The sequence below is a fragment of the Plecotus auritus genome (assembly GCF_963455305.1).
Source record: "Plecotus auritus genome assembly, chromosome: 6".
Lineage (NCBI taxonomy): Eukaryota > Metazoa > Chordata > Mammalia > Chiroptera > Vespertilionidae > Plecotus > Plecotus auritus.
Window position 1 is genome coordinate 168,606,782 of NC_137773.1, and position 22,658 is coordinate 168,629,439.

Here is a 22,658-nt window from a genome sequence, read left to right on the forward strand (position 1 = left end):
TAGATCGTTGATTTTTAAACCTTTCTTTTTTCTAATTATAGCATTTAGAGCTATAAAATTTTCTCTAAGCACTGCATTACATTTAGTTACATTACGGTTCGTTACATTTCGTGAATTTTGATATGTGCTATTTTCATTATTATTCAGTTCAAAATATTTTACAATTTGCCTTGTGATTTGTTCTTTGACTCATAGATTCTTTAGAAGTATGTTGTTGTACTCCCAAGTTATTGAGGTTTTCTAGGTATCTTATTGTTATTCGTTTCAGATACTCTCAATGTCTAGATGGAGCCCTCAGGCATCCCAGAGTCCACCACCCCTTATGATTATGATTCTCAGAGCTTTTTGTGTGAGACTCAGACCTTCACCTTTGCGACCTTCAACACCACCATCCTGTACTGCCTGGTGTTCTTCCTCAGCCTGGTGGGCAACATTCTGGTGTTGTGGGTCCTGGTAAAGTATGAGAGCCTGGAGTCCCTCACCAATGTCTTCATCCTCAACCTGTGCCTCTCAGACCTGGTGTTCTCCTTCCTGTTGCCTCTGTGGGCCTTGGCGTACCACTGGGGCTGGGTGCTGGGAGACTTCTTCTGCAAGCTCTCCAACATGATCTTCTCCATCAGCCTCTCCAGCAGCATCTTCTTCCTGACCATCATGACCATCCATCGCTACCTGTCTGTGGTGAGCCCCCTCTCATCCCTGAGAGTCTACACCCTCCAATGCCGCGTGTTGGTGACCACAGCTGTGTGGGCAGTCAGCATCCTGTCCTCCATCCCCGATGCCATCTTCCACAAAGTGTTTTATCATCCAGAATCTTCATCAGAATGTGATTATTCAGAACTCAAGTGGTACCTGGCCTCGGTCTACCAGCACATTGTCTTCTTTCTGCTCTCCATGGGGATTATCCTGTTCTGCTACGTGGAGATTCTCAGGACTCTGTTCCGCTCGCGGTCCAAACGGCACCATCGGACAGTCAGGCTCATCCTCACCATAGTGCTGGCACACTTCATCAGCTGGGCTCCCTACAACCTGGTCCTATTCCTACAGACACTGTTGAAACTTAACATCATTCAGAGCTGCCAGGCCTACTGGAAGCTGGATTATGCCTTGCTCATCTGCCGTGATTTTGCCTTCTCCCACTGCTGCTTCAACCCAGTGCTCTATGTCTTTGTCGGGGTCAAGTTCCGCAGACACCTCAAAAGTCTGCTCCGACACTCTGGGCTCTGCCAGTCACAGGCGTCCAGTCCTTTCCCATCACCTCACTCCCGCAATGCTTTCCACTATGAGAGCGCCTCCTTCTATTGAAAGGGAGTTTGGTGCTGCAGGTTGAGATGGACAGAAGAGATGGAGTGGGAGCAAAGAGAAGTGGTACAAGAAAGAGCATTGCAGAGGCACAACACTGGAGATGCTACGGCTGCAGGGGTGGGAGGTGAAAGAAATACGTTACACCAGGAGGTCCTACTGCAGAAAAGGGGCTTCCTGCCTGGAAATTTTATATTGCCATCAAGAAAAACATTTCTTGGATTCCGAGTTTATTATTCATTCCTTCATTTATTCATTCATTTAGACATGGATTTGTTATCATTGCTTAGTTCAGAAGGTTCTAAAATATGAAAGGATTCCCAGAAAGGTGCATCCTTTAAGACTTGATGAGGGGCTGAAACTCATGTGTGATAATTGTGCAATGCAGGCTGCTGGCAAGACAGTCTCTCCCATTCCTGACTGTACAGTTGTCCCAGCTAATTTTGGAGAGCATTCCTCAGTGATGACTGGATGAGGACAAAAGTAACCACATCCTCAAATAAGCATAGTCAGATGAAATCTGGATTCTAAAAACCTACAACTGGACTGGAGATGTGTTCTGTATCATAATTCCAATTTCTAGAATATGTAGTCCATAGATCTTTTATTGAAAAAAAGAATGAATGCAATAAGTGCTGCCCTCTGCATGAAGCAAGTACTTGGAGGATATAAAGATGAACAAGATACAGTTGCTACCTTCCAGATGCCAACGTCCAGCTCTGAAGGCCCAGACTTGCACCCATCTTGGTGAAGGCAGTCAAGGGGAAGATGTCCTCCAACATCTCATTCTCTCCAGATAGCTATTGAGCTGACACTTCAGATTCATCATGTTCCACCTGGAATGTTCTCCTGCTTGGTTGACGGCACCAGCTTCCCCCCAGTTGCTCACCCTCCAAACCTGAGTCATCTTCAAGTCCTGCATTTCCTTTCCCTCCACTCCCATGGCCATATTCTATTGATTCTGCCTTCCCAGTGCCTCTCAGAGTTGTTCTCGCCATTGCATGTTCATGGATTCATCCCCAAATGGCCTCACTTCCTCAGCATTTCCTGCTGCTCATCTCTTTCCCCACCAGCGTCCTCTGCATTGAAACCAAGCTGCTCAAAGCCCTTAGTGGCTCCTTATTTCATACAAATAAAACCCACACACCTTAGCAAGTCCTTCCAGACTCCTAAAATCCACTGTTAACTTGTTTATTATATTCCACACTAAACCCCCATGCCACCAGCATGGGATCCAACCACAAAAGACCCAGTTTCCTCTTGGCCTCTGCCATGCTGTCACCTGGGCCTGGGACACTTGTCCTTCTGCTCCCTAATCTACAAGCCCCAGCTAAAAGGCCAGCTTCTTCAGGAAGCCCTCCCCAATCTTTAAATCAGGAGAGCACTCTCTGGTTGTTGTGGCACTTTGCTTGTCCCTAAAAAATATTATTTGTCACTTTCCACCACGAGTCATAGTTACATACATGCATGTCTTATCTCCCTGCCCCATCAGACTGCAAACTGCCTGAAGGCAGGAACCTGGTCCTGCACCTTGCCAACCATGGACCCTGGTGCTCTTATCATTGTATACAAAGTGGGAGCAAAGAGTGACAGCTGTCATTATTCTTCTATTTTATGCTTTTGGGGGATGTCTGCCATGGGGCACTTTCTACCTTCCTTGCCCCAAGCTACTTCTTTATAGATGTTAACCTTTCTTTCTTAGTCTACACTCAGAGCACATTGCTTAATCTTCTATGTGGCAATGACTATATTTGACCTTGCCTTTTCATTCATGGTACGCATGCCTGCCTCTTCCATGGTCCCATAGCTTCACATCCAAGGACCACCCTCTAAATTTTCCCATACCATACAGACCTGGTCCCAATCTATGAACCTGATTCAGCTCTGGACTGGGGCCTTTGGAAAATCTCCCCAGCTGATTCTGACGTGCACCCTACTTAGAAACATTGGGTACAACTCCTTGAAAATGGGAATTCCAGAATCTTCCACAGTTCATTGAGCAGGACTTTGCAGAGTCACTGTGGCACTCAATATATGCTTATTGAGTAAAGTAGCTACTAATACAGCCCTCAGCTGGAGCCTGGAGAGCTTATAAAGCATTTCCCCCTTCAGTTCCAGCTATCATTTCAATAATCTAGGTGCCATTGGGAGGCCAGCCTTGGAGGACATTGACCTTGCTGGGAAGAGTGAAGGTCTAATTTTAAGAATTGGTCAGTAACACCTGCTGAAAAAGGCTGGGTGGTGCACATGTGAAGGGACTAGCTAACCAATAGGTGGGGCCATCACCCACCACCTATGGAAGAAATAGCTCACCACCTAAGGAAGGAGATGATGAGATGATTTCAGGTCTGAGCTAAGCCTATGGGCTTCTATCAGGCCAGTAATTTGGCACCTCCTTAAACTGGTATTACTTACCTTCTGTTCAACTTTTATTTAGGTGGCAGGCTGAGGCCAGGGAGCAGAAAAACAGAGGATTCCAGATCATACACCCACTTGGCTAAACCAAAGCTCTATGGGTTTTGAACCCACTCTTCTTAGAAGGTAGGCTTAAGGGGTCTTATATCATCATAGAGCATGACATTTGAGAGGCTTGATCCACTGTCTCCTTACCCCATCCCATTCCTTCAAATCCCAAGATGCATATCTAAGTATTTCTTTCAACACATACAGCCATATCCCTAGGAGCATTTCATGAAATACAATCATGTCCATCTCTTCATTTCTAGTGATGTTTTGGCACTCCCGATAGACTAGCTCTTAAAGTGACCTTTAATCAATAGTCTTTTCCTAATCCAGTTCCTTGGGAATCCAAGGAAAGAGGCGTGGAGACAGAAAGGTAAAAGCTGGAAGATAGAGGGACACCCTATCAGAAAGGGAGTGTGGGTGAGGCCAGGGACTGTACTCTACATTCTTTGACCACACCCTTCATCAGCTACAACCTCCTGCTTTCTCCTCCCTCCACCCACTAAAACCACTGTTCAACCTCAACCGGACTCTTGTGGGCCTATTCCTCCCCTAATAGTTGAAATATGATGCCCTGGTCACAGGGCTGCAGACCTGCCATACCTGAAACATATAAAATCCCTAGCGGTACCTAAGGAAGATCCTCTTCACAGCATTTCCACCTCCACACTCCCTCAAACATAATCAAGAGGAGAGGAACCTTGCTGATCTCCATATAGGAACGAGCCTCCAAGCCCAGGGCAGCCCCAGACCTCAGATGACCCCAGCCAGAGCGGAACTTCCTTGACTGCACAATCTGTGTTGCATATCTAGAACCTTCCTTGGTGCACCACAATATGTGTGGTTGGTTGAGTAAGTGGATAAGGAGACTCTCTTTTTGGTGTGTGTGTTTTTTTTCTCTACTTCCATTTCCTCTTCTGACTCTTGCTTATATTACATCTTCCAGTCAACTCCAGGTACCATGCATAGGCTTCCCATGGGTTCTTCTCCAGAAACCACCAGCCCAGGCATCACCTGGTTTGTTGAATTCCCGTGGTTTTCATTTGTGAAAGCTGCCTCTGATGGGACAAAGAAACCCACAAACATGGAAAGCCCAGTAGAAAAGACCCCCAAAGTAAACTGGCTGAGAAGTCTCTTGGGATTTGAACCCTGGACCCAAACCGCAAATCCAAGCTCTTTACTCATTCACTGTGACCTTGGATCTCTCAGAGCCTCAGTGTCCTCATTTGTAAAACTGTATATCAACCACACAAAGACAGATTCTACTCACACAATGGAGGAGCACATGAGGTTATGTGTGTAAATTACTTGCTTTGTAAATCATTCGGCCCAGACTAATATGAATTACTATTGCAATCATCTAATAAAAACAGAAAAAATCATTGTATCATATGCACAAATAAATCTCTACTCAAGATCATTACATAGGATTCCTAAAGTTCTCTGCTTATGGGGGGAACTGGGTTAGGATTTTGGGTGAAGGGAGGGACACAGGAGAAGGGTTGGAGATAAAGTGTGAAATAAATCCTGTGTGAATCAGGATGGTGGAAAATTGGCTCCATTTAGGCCTTAGGCAAAATTGTCCGAGGCCAAGTCTGTCTTGAGTGTTCCCTGGCTCAGTTTTTTGTCCCTATCTCTCCTCTGGCCTAATACCCAAGTCTCAGTCTCCAAGTCCAGGGCTTTTTCCTATCTCTTAATCCAACTGTGTTTGAACAAGGACCACAGAGGGAATGATACTGCTTTCTGCTCGGAATTTCTTTTTCCACACTAAGTCTTTGGAACTCAAGTGTATTCTGCACTTACAACACAGGCACAGTTCAACTCAAACTAGCCACATTTCAAATTCTCAAAAGTCACACCTGGACGGGGCTGCTTTCGAGAAAGATCTCAACACCGTGGTTTGTGTATCCTCGGAGATTGAAAACGTTAACCTACAAGGCAGATGCAAGTAGTTGTTGTCAACCTCAGCTCTGCGGAGCATGCTGGGAGTTGTAGTCTGAGCCCATATGCCCCTGGGGTCCGATGGGCGTTGTAGGCCTCGGGCTTGTGGAGCATGCCGGGAGTTGTAGTCCGCACCCGCTTGTGGCGGGCTCTGCGTATCATGGCCGTCTACGCCGCGCTCCCGCAGTCTTCCGCTTGGCCCCAGAAAGTTTCGGTTCTGCCCAGCGGTGGACCCACTAGCGCGTAAGTGCCACCGGGGGGCCGGCCGGACTCTGGGGGCGCCCAGGCTGCTCTCGGCCCCGGAGCGAAAAACTTCAAGGCACCTGTTGCCCTTTTCGTTCCCACCCCTCTTGGGTGTCCCGCAGACCCCGAGACCTTGTCCAGCGGGCCTGGGAAATGTCCACAGCGGGTGAAACTAGCCCTGGAGCCCACGCTGCCTCTGGTGACCAGTTAGAAAGACAGACCCCCCCAACACCAGCTCCAAGACCTCCAACGGCCGAGGGGCCGCAGAGGAACCCACCTGGTGGGGGTCTCAGAACAAGCCTGGGATGTTTTAGGCGCAGCGGGGTGAGGTCCCCAGCTTTCAGCTTGCATTGTCCAAGGCACTGACCTTAAGAAGCCAGTTCCTGGCTCAGCTGGGCCAGGACTGCCCAGACCCTTCACTTCGCGCTACTCCACTGCTGCCCTGGTCTCCCCTCCTTCCCTAAGAGGTTGCTTTGCTCATCCCGAGACATCCATCCTCAGATCACGGCCCTTTGCCCTCTACCCACTGCCCCTTGTGCCCAGACACAGGATCTCAGGTTGGCCCCAGGCCGTCCTTGCTGAAACACCTGTGGGTTTGTGGATTGTCTCTGGTGTGGCTGCTCCGCACTTGAGCAGAACCTCGGCTGGGGGATGGAGAAAGGGTGCTGAATTTTATTATTATTTTTATAAGAAATCATGTGTGGTTGACACATTAACCACGTGGCTGCCTGTTAATGCATCTTCTGATGCCTTTTGTCACTCTTCACAGTTCCCATTGGCTGCCCTCCCAGGGGGGAAAAAAAAAAATAGAGCGCTTAGTGAAACCGCCCGTGTTGGCCACAGCCTCTCTGCCCCTCTGCTCGTCTTACCACAGCAGCTTCCGTTTCCGACAGAGAAATGGGTCAGGGGCTCTGAGGGCAGAGGATCAGGCCTTAATCTGCTCGCTGCCCTCCCGCCGCCGCGGGCCTCTCCGTCTCCGTAGCAAGCTTAACTTCCCTGCCGTCTGCCTAACGCGGATGCGGGGGCCGCAGGCGGGGAAGCGCTGTCGCGCTGAGGTTTCCTGCTTTCAGGGCTCCCACCTTCTGAAGTGGGCCGCGCTCGACCCCTTCTCCCCTTTCTGTGACAAGAACTGCTTATAAATGATTGAATGCCCTGTACCGGGTGTGGGGCCATTATTATCTTCACCCCGGAAAGCAAGAGTTCATTATCTCCGTGCTGGGCGGTGTGGCCTTCTTTGATTAAATGATTCCTGTTTTAGGAACCGGGTTTTCTGCTTCAGTTAGTTTTGTTTTTTTTTATTGTCTCCAGGATTTTTGTTCGGAAAATAGTTCAACACACAGAATCTTTGAGAGACTTGCATAGTGAACACACACCCACCTGTTAGATTCTATGATTAATATTAGACGTCGGTGATTTTTGTGCTTCGGGGTCTGTCCTCTAGCGGCTCCTTGGATGGTCTTTGCTCCTTGTGGCTGGTTTCAGGGCACCCGTGAGGGTTTGGGAGCCACGCTGTTAGCCTGGACCTTTTGGGTCAGGATGGCGCCCACAGATGTTTGTGATGAGAGGAACCACTTAGAGCAGATGTTGGGGAGGAAAAATTATCCTCTACCCTCCAAGATTCTTCTGGTTGGACTAATAGTCGAATTAACACGAGGCAAATTAGCAGGAGAAAAGCAAATTAAAGTTTAATCACACGTTTCCAAGGGAGAGACCCAGGGAGAACTGTGTAACTCACCAAAATGGTGGGAGCCAACACCTTAAATACCACCTGCAGCTAAAGACAAAAGCTGATGTTGGGGGTGGGGGGTCCGTTCTGGGGAAAGCATGGTCCCCCAGGGTGAGGTTGTTATGCAGATTTAAGCTCCTGCCTTCTCCAGTGCTGGCAAAAGCCGGCCTGGTCCCCTGAGGTGGAAACACCCTTACAAATGGAGATTGCCCTTACAAATGTAAATATCCTTTTACTAAGGGCAACTCCTATGTATTTTGAGCTTCTGGCACCTCTGCTGTGTCTTAAAATGAACTGGCCTGACGTGATCTGTATCCCGGAGAGGCCCATTTGGAGTGGTAAACTGCTTACCCTTCAACAGCCAAGCCAGAGCAGATGGTGAGGTTGACCCGTGTTGGTCACCGAGGCCGTGGGCAGCTGCCACCAGAACACACAGCCGCCCACCACTCCTGGCCGTCCTCCTCTTCCCTCTTTCTTGGTTGATGGGTTTTCTGGTGATTCCAAGGACAACTTGGGTGAGTCAAGACTAGAATGCCTTTAAACTTGAGGCAGAGGAAGGGTGTTGTCTGGCTGTGATCTCCTGGTGAAAATCACCGCTAGGAACTCAGAGTTTGGTGCCTCATTCACCGGAGCAGCCCCCGTCGGCAGAGCAGGTAAGGCTCGTGAACTGGTGTCTTGTAACTAGGCAGAAGCCGCCTGTGAGCAGAGATGAGTGGAGTTTGGCCTTGTCGACATCTGCTCACCTAGTGGCTGAATGTCATTGTCTTGCTCAAAAGATAAGCAATGTTCTCTATTTGTCATCTCAGTGCCAGGTTTGTTTTGTTTTGTTTCGTTTCGTTTTTAAGCTCTTGGTTGGCATAAGAGCCTCTGTTTGAGCAACTGAATAAACGAGTAGAGTGGCTGTTGAAATGTTTCCATGGATCTGTGTTTATCTCCTTGCTGTTCGTGTCCCTGTACTGTCCCCCTGTTAAGAGGGTCACCCTCAGAGCGCATGGGCTCCATGGCTTTTAGAAGATGGAGATGGCAGAGAGGTGCCGAGTTGTGCAGGAGGCATGTTCCCTTCTTCCTCACATTGAAGCCGCTCAGCCTGGTGGTTGTAGTGACCACCAGTGGTCCTTCCTGTTCATGCAGTTCTGGGTGGCATTAGAAAGAAGACACCAAGCAGTTGTTTGTAGCTGGGCCAGATCCTGTTTTCAGGGACGAGGGTGTGTACATCAGTGTAGTTCTGAGGACAGATTTAAGGAGAACCTGAGGTCTGGTTACAGCTCTGTGGCCCTGCAGCTGGTTCAGGGAGCCAGGGGCAGGTTCGACCAAACCATGGGAGGATGTAGGTAGTGCACCCTGAGCCGGAGGCAGAAAACTCTTAGGGACATACTTGCAATTAAAAAAATAATAATAAAATGGAAACAGAAAAAGCGTTCTAAGCAAGTCACTAGTATGCAGAGGGGTAGGGCAAGAGAATCCCTGTAAGAGGTCCAGGATGGATGGACAACTGAACCAGAGGTGGTGTCCATTTAACATAGAGCTGGAAGGAATTTCCTCAAGCTGAACCCGCAGCCTTGGTCAGGGAGGTGCAGCTCTTAGAAGGGGCCTCAGCCAAAGTTAGCCACTGAGGATATCTGTTCTCTTTCCCCAGCTCCATGAAGGAAGGTGAAGAATCACCTCCCCACATTGTACCAAGAAAACAAATTTAAAAACCACCACCACCACACACACACACACACACACACAAGGTAGGAGGAGGTCAAATAATGTCCCTAGGACAAATAGATTTGCTAAAATTGCCTGAAAATAGTTTGGTGAGGGAAACGTACCATGGTTCTCACCCAATCGTGGTGTGATCTTGATTGCATTATTCGTCGCATGATAGGTAATGGAAATTTCACATGACTAGTCCAATTTCTAATTTGAAGAGCATCCAGATTGGCGATACTCAGCTACAGCTGATAAGAGAAGACCGCTTTCTTGCCCATTGCCACAACTCCCACAGTCCTAGTTCTTGCTTGCCCCTCCTATGTGCCAGCATAGCCCACCCCTCCCCCACCTCCATAACCACGTTGCTGCTCTTGTCACCCAAGGAGCACAACCTAACTCAGATCCATCAATACCTTCCACACCACCCCCCCCCCCCCGTAGTGTTCCTCCTGTTGATGGTTCCAGATCTAAGCTTCCAGGAGTGGAGGAAGGAGAGGGCCTTGGGGAAGGCTGGGTGAATGGGGAGGTGGTGGTAGTGGCCATGGTTATTATTGTGTTGGGTGGGGGAATGGAGGCTTCTGGGTAAGGATGCCTCTGGGTCAGAGCTGCGGTACACACTCTCCTGTAGACACACCTAATCCATCCAATCCCTAAATTACATAATTCCATTCATTCTCAGAGTAATAACTATAGTATTGCCACAATAATGATGATATACTGTCTGCATTACAACTTGACTTTTTAAATGCATTATTTTAGTCAACATAAAAGTATTTTATGCTCAATAAAGGCAAATCGAAAAATCAGAGAAATAGATTTTTTGGGGCAGATTTACCTGTTTCCCACCACTGAAGGATAATTATCATTAGTTACATGTCGCTACATTTCTAGTACATTTCTATGCCTAAAGTTTAATTTGGTTTGTGGAGCAAGAGTCAGTGGTTTGTTTTGTTTTCATTCATTCATTCATTCATTCATTCATTCAACAGGTAATTGATTGAGGGCCCTCCATGTGTCAGAACTGTGCTATGTGCCTGGGAAATGATGAATAAATAATGAATAGCGGTGGAGCTTACAGACAAGTGGGAAAGACAGATTAAACAAGAAATTGCTGGACTGGTAGATGGCCACCAGAGTGGAAAAGAGGCGAGTCCCCCTGCAGTAGGGGCTTAGAATCGTGAGCAAAGTAGAGTTTGCTACATGGGTTCACCTGTTTTCATCAGAGTGCTTCTGAGGCCTCTTTATTTGTCTATAGGCTTGTGCAGGAGGCGTGATTGATCATGCTATCTGCTTCTCCCTCATGGAGCATGAGTTCCTTGAAGGTCTGGGACTCCACCAGCCTGTTCACAGCTGTAGCCCCCCATCCTGGATCAGGCCTGCCTCTGAAAAGTGGTACCCAGCAAACGCAGTTGGTTGGCAGGAGGTTTGTTAGCACATATGGGTTACCTGCTGTCTTCCTCAAGGCCATGTTTAGTGGTACAGTATATTCTGCCAGAGATTGGGTCCGTAATTCAACATTGGCCGGCCCGGCTCCCAGGGTACAATTTGGGAGCATGCTGTTTCCCACCTGCATGGGGTTTGTGCTGTTAGGGGTAGGTGCGCCAGCTTGTCCTCACTTTTTTGTGCAGCTGTCCCAGAAACTGCCCAGATTTTCACACGCACATGCTGTTGTGGCCTCCCGGATGCTTTCTCTGGCCTTCGATGGCCCTGCAGCCCCAAGTACCAGTACCGATGGGTAGCCCTTCCTGGGAGCAGCTGCTCACCTTCCTGGAAAAAAAAAAAAAAAAAAAAAAAAAGACAGCTTCCCCCAGGCCCAGAAGCAACACCCCCCCCCACCCCCATCCACAGGTTTCTCTTCGCCCTGTTCTCCTGGGTCAGTGGGCAGGAATTGGGGCCAGATTTGTGTGTCTTCCAGGACAGGTGACCAAGAAACCTGAAATTGTTGCTGGGGGATGGGCAAGAGAAGGTTCAAGAAGTGATGACAAAGTCTTAAGTCTTCATTCCCTTTAAGAAAAGGAGAAGATTGCAAGCAAGAAGGTGTGCTTGGGAAAGATGACCCAGGCATACAATGGGTCAACATTTTAATTATAGGTCTAAGGGGTGGGGTTGCCTAAGGAGCCTTTGCTCACGTGTGCCGCAATGTCTGCTCTGAGCTAGCCTCTGACAGACTGCTGAGCACTCGCCCAGGCACCTTCTTGAAGCTGGTGAGGCCAGCCTGACTGCCGACAACTGATTCAGCGCCGCCGAGCCAGCAGAACCGGGGGCCTTCAAAGCCGCAGGTACCTGCCTAGTGCCCCCCTTTCCATAGATGGCTGAACCAGGCCAAGGCAGTGGGCTCTTCCAGAAAGGCTTTCTGCTTTGACTGATCGGAACGTCGTAACATCCTTTCTTGGTCTGGGTGGGATTGACAACTGGTGTGTTCCGCCTTGTTTGAGAGTGAGAGGAGCCCCACTGGACGGTGTCCTCTCAGGGTCAGTTCTTAGTTATTGTGTTGTTGTTATCAGTACTTGTTATTGAACAAATAGGACAAATTTTGAGAGCAGGGCATGGTTGCCTTTCATGCCCCAAACCTCCTCTTCTCCTTTTTTTTTTTTCCTCCTTGGACCCTTCTGATTCTTCTTTCCTGATGTAGCTATTCAAACACTATATTGCCCCTGCCAGAACCCATTTCTGGGCAATATAACTATTAGTCATTTGCACCATAGTATAAATAAGTTTATGTGAGTCAGTCTTTGTATCTTGATTTGGGACTAAACTGCTGTGTCTGTTGTTCAAGTATTTAGGGCTTCTGGGCAGGAATAGGAGGAATTTTCGAGGTGGTGGAAGATCATTTACCTCTAAAATAATTTTTTAAAGTGGATATAGTCCCTTTTCCTCTTTCAGAAGATTGGATGTGTTCAGGCATTCTGGCTAAGCTTAAACATAATTTTTAGTTGTTGGCAAGAGGATCCAATGTATCCCCAAGTAGTTAGTGTCAGAAGTGAATTGAATTGTGGGACATGCAGTTGTTGTCAGAACTGGTTCCTGGTGTGGGGAAAAGCCAGAAATGGTGTGAGTTAAAAAAACAACAACAAAAAAAAACCATAAAAAGCTTCATCCCTCAACCAAAGGGCAATGTTATCTAGAGACACAGGAAGTTGACCGCGGTTTGGAGAGAGACAGTGCCCCTGCCCCTTTCTGTGTCTTTCATTGGTTAATGACCTCAGACTAAGGAACAGGGAAGGCAAAATGCTAAGTCCATGGAGCCAGCATCCCTATGGTAACCATGTCGTGTCTTCCAAGGAAGCTCTGACTTCCCGAAACCGTGTGAGGTGGTGACCCGCAGCCTTGGTGGGAAGCCCACTGCGACCTACAGGCCCAGCAGCCAGTTCGTAGGGCTCACGAGCTTGGTGGTGACGGTGACGCAGGCTATTTGGAAAAGCAGCTCAGGTAGTTGGCAGCTGGCACGGCTCACCCCGTGACCCGGGAACTTGGCTTCCACTGAGCACACTGCTGGGTCAGGCAGAGAAGGCCTGGGCTCGGGCCCACACAAGGGCAGCTTCCCCAAAGCGCCAAGAAGTCCTGAAGGAGCATGTCTCTCTCTCTGTCTGTGTTCAGGCTCGTCACGCCAAGGTGCCGGTTTGGTTTGCAGACGCTGTTTCCCTCCTGCCAGACTCCAGAGAGGGCTGGTTTCTAGGATATGCAGCTGGTGGTATAGCTCAAGCATTGTCCTGGCCTGAGCCTGCCAGCTTTACTCCACCTGCCGTTTTCACGCCCTTCCAAGCTCCGCCCTCTCCCAGGTGTGCCAGCCTTGCCTCTACTTTGAATAAACACCCAGGCCCAGTAGGCTTCCTTTGAGGACTCTTGGGGTATTAGTCATCTTCCGCTGAGATTAGTCCTCCCAGAAGCTGCAAGGCTCTCGTGTTGACAGCATGCAAAAAAGAGGGACTTCGGTAGAGAAACAGGCTTCGCGGACCCTCCTCCCTGGCGCCTTTCCACCTTGTGTCTCTTTGAAGACCTGCTCATTTTCAGGCCTGGCCCGACACGGCTGCCATCACAGTGTCCACCACCCTCCCCCTTCCCCAAGCAGAATGCACTGTCCCTTCCCCGGGTCCCACCGCAGCTCGTGCTTATCAGATATTTACAGTCAGGTGACCACCGCCACAGTCAGGATAGAACAGAATTGCCCCCCAAATTTCTACATGATCTTGTAGTCAGAGCCTCCCTTCACCCCAGCCCCTGGCACCCACTGATCTGGTGTCTCCCCAGTGTTTTTGCCTTTGCAAGAACACGCAACATGGATCGGAAAGCATGTAGCCTTTTCAGTCCAGCTTCGTTCACTCAGCAGAAAGCACTTGTTACGTGTATCTGTGGTTCATGCCTTTTCACTGCCGAGTACCCATAACATTTTACCCAGATGTCGGCATGGACCTCTTCTGTCCTCTCCTGATATCTGGGTGTTTTTCTGTCTGTCTCCTCGGTGCACAGCCAAGCCCGTCCAGGGCTGGCCTGTGCCTTGCCTGCCTCTGTGTCCCCAGCCCACACATAGTAGGCCCGTGACAGAGCCTGGGGCCTGGGCAGCAGGGCCCCTGTGGAGGTCTGGCCTAGCCTGGGCTCGGCTCTCTCCAGGCCCTGGCTGCTCCCTGCTCAGCCTCTGTTCAGCAGGCGACCTGGACAGATGGGGCTGGGTGGTCTGGCCTTTTGTAAACCACTCCCACCTCAGTTTGGTGTCTGTGATGGGCAGGGCGCCAGCACTTGCTGGGGGGCTTTGGCGGGTCCTCTCGGTATCCCCTGACTCTGGGGCTCCGTGGCATGAGTTACTGGGAGTGAGTAAGTATGCGCCCGTCTAGTTCCTCCCGGGCCAGAGAAGCCCTCTCTGGGCCTTGTTTTCACTGAGTCACAGCTGCCCTACCTCGTTAGTTAAAAATAGGCCTGGCATACCGGCCTGTGACAGGCCCTCCCACCGCAGGCTGGCACCGGAATGCTTACGTAAATATTTGTAGGAGCTCAGGTTGGGATCATTTCTATTCCAGGATCTTCTTGCCTTGACTCCTGGAGCAATGAGGGGATGGTGTGGCGGGAGAGTGAGGGCCAGCACGCGTTAGAAACACTTGGGGTAGCGGCACAGTATTTGGGAAGTGGCTGGAGTTCAGGGTGGTTCCTAGAAGCCAGTGGAAGTGGTTGGTCATTCGCTGTAGTGAGTGTCTCAGCTGAAAGTCTAGTTTGAAATCAGACTGACTGGGGTTGTTCAAACCCCATGTCCACTCCTTGCTGGCCCGTGGTCTTAGACAAGTTACATGACTCCTGAATGCCAGTTTCTCCATTGTGTGTTATCTACCCCGCTCGGGCGGTTGTGGGAATTAAATGATCACATGTGTAAAGTGCCTGACAGGACCCAGCATCGTTTAGTGTGGCTGCTACTACGGGCACCTCTATTCTTGCCAGCTGCTGTGCCAGCAATCATTCCACCTTTGCATGGGACATCTAAAGGAAGAGCTATAGGTTCCGAAAGAAGGACAGCGGAGTGTCCACATGCATGCCCAGGCCTCTTCCCAGTGCTGCTCAGATCCCATCATTGTTGGGTTCAGCCTCTACAGTGTCCTTAAATCACTTCAGCAGCTGCCCAGTAGGCCTGGTAACTCAGGACTCACCAGCCGCAAGAGGACAGTAACCGAGCTTAAAATAGAAGTGTCCCTTGAGGGCTGCGCAGGCCCCTGGGGAAAGGCCCAGCAGTGTCTGCCCACCCAGGCAGAGCTGGACTGTGGGCATCCGGGCTGCAGACCTCCCGCCCGAGAGGCAAGCCAGGCTTCTTGGTCCAGAAGTGCTGAGGGTACGTGTCCTGTCTCGCCCACCGCTCCTGGCCAGAGGTTACAGAGCCGCCCTCCGAGAAAGCAAGCTGGGGAGGATGTTGGGAGCTAGGGGTCTGGTGGTAGCCGGCACCAGAGGCCTGGCAGGCCAGTGAGCGGGGTGGGTTGGACTAGTTCTGGCCTAGGTTTCGGGGTGTGAGGGAGCCACTGGGAGGCATTTTTAAAGGTGGAAAGTGAAGCCGGGCTGTCTGAGAGGGCCCATTAGGAGAGGCTAGGCCAGGCTATCTGGCTGATGTTTTTGGTTTTGTTTGTTTGTTTTTTGGTTGTTGTTTTTTTGGTTAATCCTCACTTGAGGATATTTTCCCATTGATTTTTCTTTTTTAGGGAGAGTGGCAGATAGAGAGAAAGACAGAGAGAAACATCGCTGTGAGAGAGCTACATCGATGGTTGACTCCCACAGGAGCACTGACTAGGGCAGGCCGGGGAGGAGCTGGCAACCAAGGCACGTGCCCTTGACTGGAATTCAACTCGGGACCCTTTGGTCCGCAGGCCGACGCTACATCCACTGAGCCAAACCGGCTAGGCCTTGTTGGGTGTTTTTTTAAGGCCCCAAACCGGTCATTGTGTCTGAGTATAAGTGTGTCAGAAGCCAACCAGGGGGTGCCCACAGAGCAAGGCCCACACAGAAAGGCCAAGCCCTCCTCATTGCAGGAAGATGCCCAGACGGGGCACCTTTGTGCTCAGAGCAGCATCCCTCTGCTGATTGTACATTGTGTCTGACTGCTGCTTCCTTCCCGTGCAGGTGCCACCATGGAGTCTGACTTCTGCTGACCGGACCCAGGCAGGAGGGCACAGCCGAGACCACGGCCTGTAGCCAGTCGCCATGGCTTCCCCCAGCGCGGAGAGCCAGCTCCAGAGGATCATCCGTGATTTGCAGGGTACGGTCAGGCCGCCCGGCATGCGGGTTTGGTGTGGAGGGAGCTGTGACTGCTTTTGCTTTTGTGGTTGAAGTTCAGCCCTTTCATCTGTGTTCACACAGGGACGAGGGGGGTGGGGACATTGATGGGAGCTCTCAGGACACAACGTATTGAAATATTCGGGGCTCAGCTGTCCATCCTATAGGACTGGGAGAGCCCACGGGCCCTCCTCTCTGGGCACTGTAAGGGCACTCTGTAAACAAAATCAAATACTCCTTTCCAGATCCGGGCCTGGTTTCTGTGTGTGTGTGTGTGTGTGTGTGTGTGTGTGTGTGTGTGTGTGTTCTTGGCTGAAGCATGCGTCTCTGGGCTCTCTCTGATGGAGAGGGGGAAGAATATTCTCCTTCCCTCTGAGCAGGAAGACCAGATACCGGTCTTTCTTGTTTTGCTGTCTCGCCTGCCGGCAGTGGGCAGGTAACCTATCCTGGACGAACTCCCGGAACTCCGAACTCCCGGTTGTGGGCCTGCTGCTCCTAGGCATCGCCAGGAGCAGTAACTGAGCCTGAGGGTGCAGAAGGAAGGCCCTTGCCACCCCACCCCCACCCCAAGCACTCAGTGTACAGCAGTGATCTGACCTCTCTGCCAGCTCCCCGTCTGTAAAATTCTACATGGTCCTTACTCTTTTTCACGTTTTAACAGCTCTGACGTTGGGGTCATCTTAAAATCAATTGCATCTTAGATTTGTTGAAATAAGGCACTTCCTGCCTCACATGGCTACATTAAAGGGGAAAGACTTGCAAAGGCCTGGCCTCTAGCTGGGTCCCCGTTAACAGAAGCAGGTACTGTTGTCATTCTTGCGATTGTCACGTTACTTTTTGCACATTCTGGGTCTTCTTGAAGCCTGGACTTCCCCGTACTGAGCGGTGAGGTGATAGTGAAGAACCACAGAAACATGGCCAGAACGAAGGACAAGGCTTTCTACACAGTGCAGATTTGGGCAGCCAGTGTCAGGGGACTGCTCAATGATTCATCCACACAGCAAACATTTGTTGACCAAGCAGTACGAGGCCTGCATGGTGGGCCTGCAGGGATGGCCCAGAAAAATGCCCACCCAGGGAGCTGTTGCAAGGTGCCTGTGGGCTCTGGGGACACCTTAGTGCCTTCTGGCTTGGCCTTACGTCCCTGGATGTGGATACAGCACTTCACTGTTGTGAGGTGCTTTGCCATCACCGACCACTGCCGCCTCGTGCTTCCCGGTTATCCTGCTTGTCTCCTGGAGGTTGGCCTCCACCTGGTTATGTGTTCCTGTTTGTTGTCTTAAAGATGCTGTGACAGAGCTAAGCAAAGAATTTAAGGAAGCAGGGGAACCCATCACAGATGACAGCACCAACTTGCATAAGTTTTCTTACAAACTTGAGTACCTCCTTCAAGTAAGTGGCTCTGTAACGTGTTGATTTCTGCTCTGTTGTCTTGTTTCCCTGATGGGTGACTCATCAGCTTTGAGGACGTGGTCCAGAAAGCTCAGTGGAGCCATTAGGCCATCCTGGTTAGACCGAAGGTCAGAGCAGTCCCCATCGAGAGCTCGGGCCTCCAAGTGCCATCCTCTGGGGATTTGGCAAGTTGCCCCTTAGGATGATTTGGGAATCCAGAACATTCTTTAGAGACTTAGGTCAACTTAAGGCAGGTAGCAAGGATCGTGTATAGCAGGGATCTTAATTTGGGGCAGTCACGTCCCCTTTTGAAAATCAGGTGAAAGCTACGGAATCTGTTCCCAAACAGACATGCATATGTGTACCCACCAATCACATTTTGCAGGAGCATGTGGGCCTCTGAAGGTTATCCAGTGGCCTGTGCTAGAGCCTTCCTGCCCAAAGTGTTGTGGTCTGTAGGCCAGCAGCACCAGCTCACCCAGGAGCAGGCTGGAAATGGACGCTTGGTCCCCACTCTGAGGTCAGCCCAGGGAGGTTTTTCTCCGCACACTCGCAGCCTAATGCTTGTGTCTGCTGGTTCAAGTGCACAGACCAGAGAACTCTGCAGATGCAGAAAAGTCCATCAACTACAACAGGAAGGAAATGGACTGATATGTTAACAGAAGTTAATCTTAGGCATTATAATCTTTTCTATTTTTAAAAAATATTTTTTATTTTTATTGATTTCAGAGAGGAAGGGAGAAGGAGAGAGAGAGAAACATCAGTGATGAGAGAGAATCATTGATTGGCTGCCTCCTGCACGCCCTCCAACTGGGGTTCGAGCCCACAACCCAGGCATGTGCCCTTGACCAGAATTGAACCCAGGACCCTTTAGTCTGCAGGCTGACGCTCTATCCACTGAGCCAAACCAGCTAGGGCATCTATTCTGTTTTTTAAAATCCAGATTTCCTAACATATCTTCTATAGTCAGAAAAATAAATGCTATAAGATGTTGTGTTATAGAAAGATATGCCAAACATTTTGAGCACCATTAGTTTTCAGCGTCACATCCCACCAAGGTATACAGGATGAGAGCCCGCTGGAGGGGTGCCCCAGCCTGTTGAAGGATTCCTGCCCCGTTGCCCTTTCAGCCTGTTCTCTGTTTTACATTGTGAAGATATTTATGGACTTTTTTTTCTCATGTAGCCTGTTTAGGTTTTGGATTTGAAATGACCCATAGCTGACACTTACTTGAATTTATTGTATGTGTATTAAAACATTGACACTTGAGTAACGTGATAAAATCCACTAACTCATTTCCCTAAATTGAGACCTAGTTAACACTTCATGTTGCCCTTAAGACTTTTCACTTGTATTTCTTTGTCATAAGTTGTTACATATCTTTGTCAAGGTTGTTACTAGCAAACTTTGGTGGTCTTCCACCCAACTCTATGCACAGAGATCTCTTCAAGAGATAAGTCTTTTTTGGGGGTGGGGGGTGGACAGGCTTCTATTCCTCAATCTTAATAATTGTATGACCTTGAACTAGTTGCTTAACCTCTCCCAGCCTCAGATCCTCTATCTCTAAATTGGGGATTAAAACACCTTCATTTGACAGTAAATAGAAATAATGCCTATAAAGGGCCTTGCCCAGTGCCAGGCAACCAAGAAGCTATTGTTACTTATCATTTAATGAGATGAACAGCAGTGGGTTTGGACCGCCTCTCTCTGTCCCTTTCCCTACCCAGTTCGATCAGAAGGAGAAGGCCACCCTCCTGGGCAGCAAGAAGGACTACTGGGACTACTTCTGTGCCTGCCTGGCCAAGGTGAAGGGCGCCAACGATGGGATCCGATTCGTCAAGTCTATTTCGGAGGTAAGCAGGGCAGCCAAGGACCCACGTCTTCCTGTCACCGGTCTTCAGCTTCTCTTTACAGAGACCTTTGCTGCAGACAGTCAAGTGAGGAAGTGGGGTTACGAGTGGTGAAGTGAAAACATCAGCCCAGGTACACTCAGTGCCCATTGTCAGCACAGGGAAGCCGCCCACACGAGCCTTCACCCAGCCGGCCCTGTTACTAGACCGCAGCCCACACTTCACAGCGGGCTAGTCTCACCGTGGGCTGCCCACGGGCCCCCGGAGGAGTACAGCACCTTCTGAAAGTATCGGTTTCTTAGATAAATTCTTCATGTTTGCTGGGCTGTTTGCCTGCAGGTTTTCCAGAAACCTTAGATTTGAAATGAAGAGAGTGATGTGGGATCTTAAGAGACATTAAATGCCCGTGTGCTAAGCAGCTTCCCACGTTAAGTTCTGAGCCCCTAGAGCAGAATGCCGTGGCTCCTCTGTTTTGCAAAACTCCAGAACAATCTCTCTGTTTTTCTCTTTCTGTCTCTCTCTCTTCTGTCTCTCCACCATCTCCCACTCCTGAGGAATCTCTTTTTTCTCTCATAAGCCTAGTCTACCTGAGAGTAAGAACTTTACATATTAGGGAGCAAGTGACCCCCTGGATTTAGAGCAGGAGGCCTAGAGGATTTGAACATTTCATCTTTTCAGTGTCTTGTCTATAAGTTTAAAGATACTTTAAAGGCAGCACCGTGCTCCTTGGCTGGCCTCCTGCAGAGACTGCAGAGTCAGGTGACCACAGAGTCAGGTGCTCCCGGGAGAATTCCTTTCCAGCCCTGGAGCCAGATGGTTTCTTCTTATAGAGAATGACAGATAGGCTGGCATGAGTGCTGGGCGTTTTCCACCAGCTGCACCTCTGACATCTGAGATCATGAAAGATCCCGACGTGGAAGAGTTTGTTCTGCCAGTGTCTTTAATGTCCGAGTAGCGCAGGGTCTTGTGAGATCTTGCCTGGTGGGCCACTTGGGTCTGTGATGTAGAGCAGTGCTTGCTGCACCCCAAATCTGGAGGGGGTGCTCAGTGTTGCCCTCCTCTCCATACGCCTAGGAGTTCCCTTGCACTCCATCTCCCACTCCTCACAGCAACGGCAGCCTGCGACCGCTGACCTCCAACAGCTCAAGTCTGGAAGTACATTTAGTTTAATCCTCATTGCCCAGGGTTATGAAACGCTTACATCTACTCTTTAGCGGGCTCTTATTCTTTACTCACAATGCAGTCAAACCGTTCAAGGCCAGGAAACTGTCTTCTAGAAGCAAAAGTGTTCCCTGCTTGCACAAACCTCGTAGGGTTTCTGGTGGCTGGCATAGGCGCCCCCTCCCAGAGGGTGCAGTCCTCTCATCTGTTGGGGACTCTGCTCTCTGGGCACCACTGAGCTTGGGATGTCACTGGGCAGGATGGGCTGCTGGTACTTGGGTTAACTTCAATCAACAATCAAGTGCCATCCCGGCCAGTAAGCCAGAAGGTAAAAGTTCATGGGCAAGAGCATTGCTGGGCCCCTCTGGCCCCTTTGGGCGGAGGCAGCCATTTGGACTAAAGCAGTCGAGGGCTCTGATCCACCACTTCAAGAGGTTCAGGATGGGCTCACGCTGGGCTCTGCATCGCCCCACGATGGGCAGGAGCAGAACCTGCGTTCAGCTTGGTTATCAGGCTCCTGGCACATGGCCCGGCGTAAAGCGGAATCAGCTCTCGTGTACCTTGCAGACTTCCTGTCCTTCACTGCTGCTGTACCGCTTCCTGGTAGACTGCATATGAGTTCTGATTAACTGCTAACAAATTTCAGGAATTGGGCCATAAAAGCGGACCCAGGATCTAAAAAAATAGAAAATAAAATAGCTAGGCAGTATTTTCATTTGTAATACAAAGGAACTACTGTTCTCTTCCCTAAGGTATGTTTAAAAAGACCTTAAATAGCTCCTTTTCTGTATATAAAATACACTCTGTTAATAGACCTGGTTAAAAACAAGACTCAGGTGTTTTCCATTAAAAATAAGTGTCCCAAATGCTGTGACAGTGGCTGTTTCGCTCCTAAAGACAAGCCGCTCCCTGGGAGCTCACAGACACGGCTGTCCTGTGCGGTTGACGCGGTTCCATGGGGCCGGTGGGGGGTGGGTGTTTATGTGGCCGGCACTCTTCGCTTCACCGCACCAGGTTCTCGCTGCCGAGTTCCCAGCCCTCACCACTGAACACTTTGTTCTGACTTCACTCCTCAGTGGCAAAAGTGTTTGACATAGTGATGTCATCAAGATCCCCCCCTCAGGCATCTGTCACAGCCAAAGGACTATAGACAGGACACAGCGGGTTTTATAAAGCCAGGGGCCAGGCTGCCACCACCTCCCTCCAGGCATCCTGACTTTACCCCAAACCCACAAAGCTGACATGGAAAAACGTCTTACAGCATTTGTGATTCTTGAGGTTTCACACCTTTTTATTATTTAAAACGACTTCATGTTGTGGTATCATCTCCTTAAGCCAACCGTGAGAAGTCGGATAGCTCTGAGCTAAACGGTGCCTGGCCTTCTGGGGCCCAGCCATCGGCAGTATGAATCCTGATTTGCAGCTGGTCGCACATGTCTTCTGTGGCTGTTCCCTAGGTCTCGTCCATCTCGGCTGCTGTGTGTCCCCAGCTGGCAGAGTCTGACCAGCACACTCCTTCTCCACAACAAGCTTCCAGAAGCCTTTAGAAACCATGTTTTGTTACGGTGGGGCGAGGTTTCGAAGACAGTCCCATAACCAGGCCCTCTATCCAGCCCCTACACCCTGAAATAGAACCGCGCTCCTTTTTCATGACCCCCGCATAGCTGGGCCACCCAGACGCACCCCTGCTTTCCCACCCCGGACTCCTGCTGACTAAATGAGAAACCCACCAGGAAAGCGTTGACGACACGTGCACTTCACTGCCGGTTTCATGAGGGTGCAGAGGAGGCAGTTATACAGTCATTAGAACTTCTTAAAAGTCCCCTTACACACCCCTGCCCTTTGCCCTCCTCTTCCCTCCCTCCACAAGGGCTCCAGCCAAGCCCTGTAGGCCTCTTCCGCCAAACAGCCAGACATTAGCCACGCTGACCAGCTCTCGCTAAGGCTCACTTCTGCTGTGAGAAGTCCTTTATCGGCCTCCAAGTTTCATTCTGAATATTCCTAATTAATTCATACAGTTCTTCTCTGACTCCAAACCCAGAGACTCTGATGGAGTAGAGGAGGGACAGTGGCACCCCAGTGGAACCCACAGGTGTTTGGAGCCTCGTGAACACATCTTTCTGAACCTGTCTATAGGTTATTCTATA

General features: G+C 49.9%; 2 protein-coding genes across 2 annotated transcripts in view; both read left to right on the top strand.

The window, feature by feature from the left end:
* Positions 1–285: 285 nt before the first annotated feature.
* XCR1 (X-C motif chemokine receptor 1) lies at positions 286–1,302 on the top strand (the record flags this gene model as incomplete). Its single annotated transcript, XM_080674162.1, has 1 exon — positions 286–1,302. One exon carries the CDS (start codon positions 286–288, stop codon positions 1,300–1,302), a length of 1,017 nt encoding a protein of 338 aa, XP_080530288.1.
* A 4,526-nt stretch (positions 1,303–5,828) lies between these two features.
* The window catches only part of FYCO1 (FYVE and coiled-coil domain autophagy adaptor 1), a 65,787-nt gene continuing 48,957 nt past the window's right edge, over positions 5,829–22,658 (top strand). The window contains exons 1-4 of the mRNA XM_080674156.1: positions 5,829–5,946; positions 15,956–16,091; positions 17,394–17,500; positions 19,228–19,353. Coding sequence (XP_080530282.1) covers positions 16,037–16,091; positions 17,394–17,500; positions 19,228–19,353 — 288 coding nt within the window. The 5' untranslated portion in view covers positions 5,829–5,946; positions 15,956–16,036. The remainder of the gene's footprint in view (positions 5,947–15,955; positions 16,092–17,393; positions 17,501–19,227; positions 19,354–22,658) is intronic.